We start from the raw sequence: 6,871 nt of genomic DNA on the forward strand, positions 1-6,871 counted from the left end.
ATTGAATAATACAGTATTGAATATGTAAAGACAGTATTGAATATGTACGGTACAGTGTAGGTCGGGTTTCTCACCAGCTGTGGAGGTCCAGAGAGGACACACTCTGGAACACCGGTGTCCTTCAGGGTTAATATCATCCCTGCAGAAGAAGAATAAATCTCAGATATTCATTGATTCTATTGATCACACTCATCTTCTGTGTGTAAAGCTAACCGCTACACTTTGAGATTAAAAAGTGTGTTCGTTAACATTTCTGTGTTTGCTTTCTTATAATATGAATCTGCTCATGTTTTATGTAATAAAAATGTCTAAATGATGGAAGTGTTCTTTAAAACGTAAACTTAAAATAAATAAAATATATACACAGAACATTTAACTCCAGTCTTCTATAACCTTCATTGGTTTCCTGTTGCTTTCAGAATAAAATTCAAACTCCTCTTTGTTTTACCAAACACTGGCTGGTCCGACTCCTCAGTAAATCTCATAAAAAACTGAGTTTATAACGATTTCTTTAATAAGCACATCGTATTTGTACAGTTTGCTTGTTTGTATGTACGTCTGGATGGATGTCTGTTTATTTGCTGCTATGTTTCTGTTTTTATGTAAAACACTCTTAACACTGTTTGTGCACTTTATTTTATATTTTATATACTCCTGTACATTGTAATATGTTTCTACTTTGCACTGTGTTGTTGTTGAATGTTAAGCACCTCCCGTCATGTCAAATTCCTTGTACCATGGCAATAAACGGTTCTGATTCTGATTAACTGCTTTTGTAGCTATGATGTGTTGCTTTACAAACACATTTGGATTTGAATATTAAAGTTGTAATGTTGTTACTTTATTGTTATTCGGATGTTACTGACCGGATAAACCTCCCACATTGTCCCAGCTCAGTCTGGTCAGGAGGATGTTGTCCAGTCGAGCAGCTTTCAGTCTGTCGGATGAAAACATGAAGACGTTAATGACGTTAATGCTCTCCGTCTCCGTCCATCAGAATAAGACGATTTAAAACAAAACATATGTATTTAACACATTAAACCAGCTCACTTGTGCTCCTGCATGAGTCTCTGTGTTCCTTCACCACAGTTGAACAGATATCTGCAGCAGAGGAGAGTTAGTCAGCACTTTATTTAACCTGCAACACTTTGTAGCTCGTTTATTTTTGTCACATGTGACTTTAGGAGGCTTTACACAGCCCATGTTTCAAAGTAAAAGCATGGCCTACTGAAGACTCCTTTGTGTATAAGTTACCTGTTGTACTCGGAGAAGACGTAGAGCGACGCCGCATTGTCTCTGCTTCCAGCACCGACCACCTGCACGTACACCGTGGACGGTCCGTGAACGTCCCCTCGCTTTACCCGGTTCTCTTTGGTCTTCACCCGCCGCAGCGGCTCCTTGTGGTTGGCCTTCTTCATACCCAACGGCTGTCTCGTCTCCGGGGGGTTGTTGTCATTGGTAGCCATTGTTTGGAACAACTGGAAAACAGTCCGTTGGAGAGGGAGATGACAGCTTGCGACAGCCGGAGGACCAGCAGAGAGAGCTCTGCCTTTAATAAACAGGAGCGTGAAGGACCTGAGCTTCAAACGGACCGTATTCATAATAAATACACTGCAATGATTCAAACAACCAGCGCCGATTAGTCAGTTAACACTCGTTTGTACATTTCCACGCTTTTTAAATGAAGAATAAGGTAGCTGGTTGCACATTCAGCAGGACTTTAGAGGCTGGTTCACACATGTGACACTTTTTCCGGCATCTAATGATGACGTTCCGGAATCTTGACGCTCATTGGTCGGTGTAGTTATTATCCAGGTCTGTGGACCAATCACAGCGGCGTTTCAAGAGAAGGAGGCGGGGATAGCTCCAGTAAGTTACTGGTGCAGGTTGCTGTATACCAAATTAGCTGATAAATATTACATATATATATATATATAATATATGTATATATATATACATTTTGTGTTAATATTCATATTGTGTAATTTGAAGCCTTAACATTGTTTTTTTTTTACTTTTTATACCAATAAAGAACTGAATTGAGTAGAAACTTTCAACTGCCGTACAGTATTTTCCATTTGAAGCCATCACATTAAGGTTTCAACTATAACTTTTAGATTTAAAATATATTTAAAGGGAAACAACGCCAAATTTCAACATTCATACATGTTATTCTTTTGGTCTAAGACCCCAAACATATAAACACTAACAAGTTCCTCCTGAATCCCAAAACGTTCTACTGCTCTGTAGAATCCCTACGTAGATATGAAGAGCTCATTCTAAACTAACAAAAACACTGATTCTGATCTTATGAAACATACTTATTATATTCCCTCTATGCTAATAGATCTCCTGAATCCTCCACACTGACCCTTTAAGTTCAACCCATCCAAAGAACACAGACACACACGTGTCCTTTCTCCTCCTTTATTCATACATCAGCATATAGTCCACTGTACAGCGAGGACTGGACTGCAGGTCTAACATGATTCGGACCACCGACACTTTTTAAACTGCTTTATACCCAGAGAAGCAAAGTTCCATTAAGATACCAAACACGATGCTTTCAGTTACGCACATGGAAGAGGTGGGACAATTCACAAAGAGCATGATTCCAGTATGTTGAAGTGATTTGTTTTTTTTTGGTTCCATAAATACAAGTTTGACATTATTATTATTCATTTTATTTTTTAAATCACTGTACTAACCACAGAGGTGTGTCCTCATTAAGATGAGTCAAGACCATATGATTGATTCCGCTGCTACTATACTTACACGTGTGTGTGTGTGTGTGTGAGAGAGAGAGAGAGAGAGAGAGAGTGAGAGAGAGAGAGAGAGAGAGTATGTGTGTGAACAAGAGAGAAACAGAAGTGTTGATATATTATACAGACATGAGTGAAATGAACACTACTGTTATTGCAAATGGTGAGTTCTTTTAGTGTTTGTTTTTTTACAATTCTCTTTTTAACACTGCAATAAGGGGACCAAGCAAATGTACACAAGGATTTAGTTTTGTTCACTTTCTCGTCTTTGTCTTCTTTTTCTTTTGTTTAAGTGTGTTTTACTGTTGCAGACTTGGTGAATATATTTATTGGTGCGTTGCCATCAGTCCATGTACATCGGGGAGCTGGGAGACGTCGGCATCTGATCCATGAGCCGGCACACGTAGCTCGCCACGTCCACCGAGCGCTCCTCGTACATCTGGATGAACGGATCTTTCTGGAAGAGGACAAAGAGGAAAAAGTCGAGTTACGATACAAACAAAAAAGAACAATGCAAGACAAAAATAAGAGCTCTTGTGACTGGATCTAAAGGGCGTTTCCTCATGTTTCTGTGTCTAAGTGACGAACACTTTATTTAATTGCTTCAGCATCGAGCGAAAAACGCTGCAGCTGCTCAACGTGCTGCAATGTAATCAATCCTCACCGTCAATGTACGGATGATAAACGTGCTGTTTTTTTTTTTATGCTGACAGACTCAGATTGATTTTTCTTTACCTTACGTTTGATCCAGTCTGTTTGTCATCGAGTCTAACGGAGTCTCGCACAAGGAGAAGTCTAAATATTCCCCCATTATATTGAAACTCTTTTAAATAACACCGTCACTCCTCTCACTTAAGTTTCCACTGTTGTATAAAAGAACATCTTATTTCTCTTCAGGGTTCTTTCCATAATTCTTTCAGACACTTGTCTAGTAACAACCTGAGCCCATCAGTGGACGTACGTATACAGCGAGGAGTTAATTCCTTTAATAATGGACGTGTTTCAAAAGACTTGGATACAAAAACACGAGGAAAATAGGGTTGAAAAGGACCAAAGTCGTCCATTAACTCGGTTGTAAACATCTTAAGCGGATATTTACCAGTAGCTCTTTGTACTTTGGCCTTTTTGACTCGTCCTTTGTAAGGCTGCAGAGAGGATGAAAAATAAAACAAGTGTTAGGAGGAGGAAGCTGCAGTTCAGCCATCTGTCCACCAGGTGGCTGGAGTCTGGAGTCCAGCTGGAATCTGCTCTCAAGGAACCAACTGGAAACAGGTTTTTGATTTCCTGACGTAAGAACATCATTTCAATATTTTTTTCAGGGAAGTATTGCTGATTAATTTCCTCACCACACGTTGACAAAGGAGATGAATTTGGGAGAGAAGCGCCTCTCCTCCGAGTTGCTGAGCTGCGGCGGGTCTCCCCTCACCACCTGGGTCAGCTGGTCGAACACACTGTTCCACTTCGGGTAGGGGAACCTCCCAGTGGCCAGCTCGTACTGGAAGACACGGGACAACGGGATCAGGTACACCGCTGCTCAAACACCACACACCAGGTGTGAAGGGACATCAGAAGGACTCCAGCACCCTCTCCAAAATCAAATTCAAGCTCTTTTCAAAGTGCATTTTCAAGCTTTTCCAGCACCTCACAGTGGTGGTAAACAACCTGTTTATACACAGTACATACTGTATATACGGTTCACTGATTATTTCACTTCTTCGTCACATTAAATCAGATGTTATTGAGCTGTAAACTACCAGAATGATGCAGCATCCTGCAGGAGGGTGAGAAAATTAAACGAGTTTCATGTTTCAAAATGTGTCACCTATTTGTAAGCAGACCTGGCATCCCATAATGAGCAATAAAAAAACAATCACTCTAACAATGTGCAGAAGGTCGGCAGGCAATCAGCTCCTTCGGTCCTTCTTCAATTAAATCGAAAACAATCACTGGAGCTCCTGATCTCCTTCAAGAGTGTTTTATAGTAAAGTAAATAACGATCACCTCCACTAATATCATAAACAATATACGAAAACATTAAACTTCCAGGAGAAAAAGCAGAGGTGCTATTTAATAAATGATGTGTATTCATCAAAGTATACATGATGGGTACAAACATCATGTACTTTAAACACAAATGTGAATCCTGAACAATGAGGACGGTTAAATGACGACGTTAGTATAACTCCTATGAATATGCGAGTGTTCAGTGTTCAGACTCACCAGCGTGATTCCCAAACTCCAAACGTCTGAGCGGACGTCGTAGCCCTGCCGGGACGCGCTCGGGTCTATTCGCTCCGGCTGGAAAAAACAAACAGGAAACAGATTCACGTTAAAGTTTCAAAACAAAAGTAGACGGATAAATAAAATCCACGCTGGACTCTCAAAGACACGAGTGTTTGATATAGACGACACATTTCAGGTAAATAAGAGCAGCGACGTGTTCGTGTAGCAGAAGAACTCTTTAAATCAACATGTTTACAGAATGAACTCTATTATTAAAACGGTGCTTCAGTTATTTAGCTGAACGTTGAGCTCTGATGATACAAACATCATTGAGAAGAATGAGAACATTTCATCTATTAAGTAAAATATGTGAATGAATATCAATAAATCACCCACAGTGGACAGTAAACATTAAGTATTCTATACATAGGCTTAATAAACAATGCATGTACTAATCATTTCACTGCAGTACATTGCACAATAACACAGTGCAGGATGTATACATCACAGTACTGAATAAGGCTTCTTCTTCTTGTTGTCAGGAGAGTGAATGTTGTGCTTCGTCCGCCGTCTGCTGCGAGTTCTATGAACCACCAGATGTCACTGTGTGTGTTGAAATCTTTCCTCAGCGCTAAGAGACACTAAAGGTATCCACTGATACGTTTTAAAGGCCTGATTTATACGACATTTTATTAATAAAAACATGGAGAAATGGATTTTTGTAGGTGTGTTGACAGTATTTTCTGATTTATGGAGTGACACAAAGAGACATCCTGATTCTCCTTCTGCAAAAACCTTCAAATCGAAGAAGTCAACATGAAACAAGAATGTTGAACCTGGTTTTATCCGATGTTCACGTTTATGTTCTGGGAACCTTTTTAAAGCAGCACATAATTAATGTAAGTGATCAACTGGGGGAGTTTCATGGTGAGTTAACTGTTGAATTCATCTGTAGTTTGTCGGCCTCACACTTGTGCAGTATGAAGCGGATCATGAATAACTTTTAATGAGTTTTATGATGTGAAAAGTGTTGTTAAAGCCTGCGTAGGTCGCTCAAAATGTTTATTTTAGTTCCAGACTTCACTACAAGAAGGAAACAAGGTGTTCACAACCAAAACTGGGTCAAAACGAATCCGCCTCTGCAGAAACACCCCCCCTCCCCTCCCACTGATAATACCGAGACAGCTCATCACCTCTGGGCATGTTTTCACCTGCACCAAACGCCATCATCAGCCCTCAGGTGAGCAGCGTGTTCCTTCACAGAGAAGTGGGTCGACAGAGCTGCAAGAAAGAATGTCTCTCGCTGCCATGAGGGGAGAACAGGAAGCTCCTCTCAGAGGCCTGATTTAGACGCTCATGTCACCCAGAGGAGAGGGACGCTGTGTGGGACGGCCTGGGGGTATTTTCTGTCATTTAATAATGAATTGTTTAATCAAAATAATGATTATAATCACTGGTTGAAGCCCTAAACAGCTTAACAACAACACAACGATCCAAAGAGCATGTTGTCTGTATTTAAACTATGAGTGGGGCTCCAGCAGCTGTCCTGAGGTCAGTGTTTCTACGTCATTTAAAGCTGCTGTAACACCTGGACAGGAGCAAGAAACCAGAGCCCAGATTCCTGCTGTCTGAGCTCACAGCCGTGGGAAGCTCCACGTCATGAGAGCGTGTGCCTGTGTGTGTGAGGTGGCGTGCTGCTGGGTCGTGGTAGATCCGAACCAAATTTAGAATGGAAACTGCTGTGGAGGAAGGACGAAACCCCACGACAGAAAATAACCTGCAGTGATGACGACGCGCTGAGATCACCTCTTTGAACGGACAAACACTCAGTGCTCTTCTCACACACACACACACACACACACACACACACACACACACACACACAC

The 6,871-nt window shown here is 41.0% G+C and overlaps 2 protein-coding genes across 2 annotated transcripts; both read right to left on the reverse strand.

Moving 5' to 3' along the window:
• Window positions 1-12: 12 nt before the first annotated feature.
• On the reverse strand, window positions 13-1,762 carry LOC116378558 (zinc phosphodiesterase ELAC protein 2-like; the record flags this gene model as incomplete). The annotated part of the gene is made up of 4 exons (XM_031840447.1): window positions 1,255-1,762; window positions 1,051-1,101; window positions 867-937; window positions 13-139 (listed from the first exon to the last, which is right to left on the reverse strand). Coding segments are annotated over exons 1-4 (596 nt in total), but the record flags the coding sequence as incomplete, so codon positions are not given.
• Window positions 1,763-2,410: 648 nt separating this feature from the next.
• LOC116378559 (dual specificity mitogen-activated protein kinase kinase 4-like) lies at window positions 2,411-5,093 on the reverse strand (the record flags this gene model as incomplete). Its single annotated transcript, XM_031840449.1, has 4 exons — window positions 2,411-3,219; window positions 3,862-3,907; window positions 4,109-4,257; window positions 4,983-5,093. Coding segments are annotated over 4 exons (420 nt in total), but the record flags the coding sequence as incomplete, so codon positions are not given.
• Window positions 5,094-6,871: the final 1,778 nt, after the last annotated feature.

Source organism: Anarrhichthys ocellatus, unplaced genomic scaffold (assembly GCF_004355925.1).
Source record: "Anarrhichthys ocellatus isolate YVR2014 unplaced genomic scaffold, GSC_Weel_1.0 scaffold2792, whole genome shotgun sequence".
NCBI classification, from domain to species: Eukaryota; Metazoa; Chordata; class Actinopteri; order Perciformes; family Anarhichadidae; genus Anarrhichthys; species Anarrhichthys ocellatus.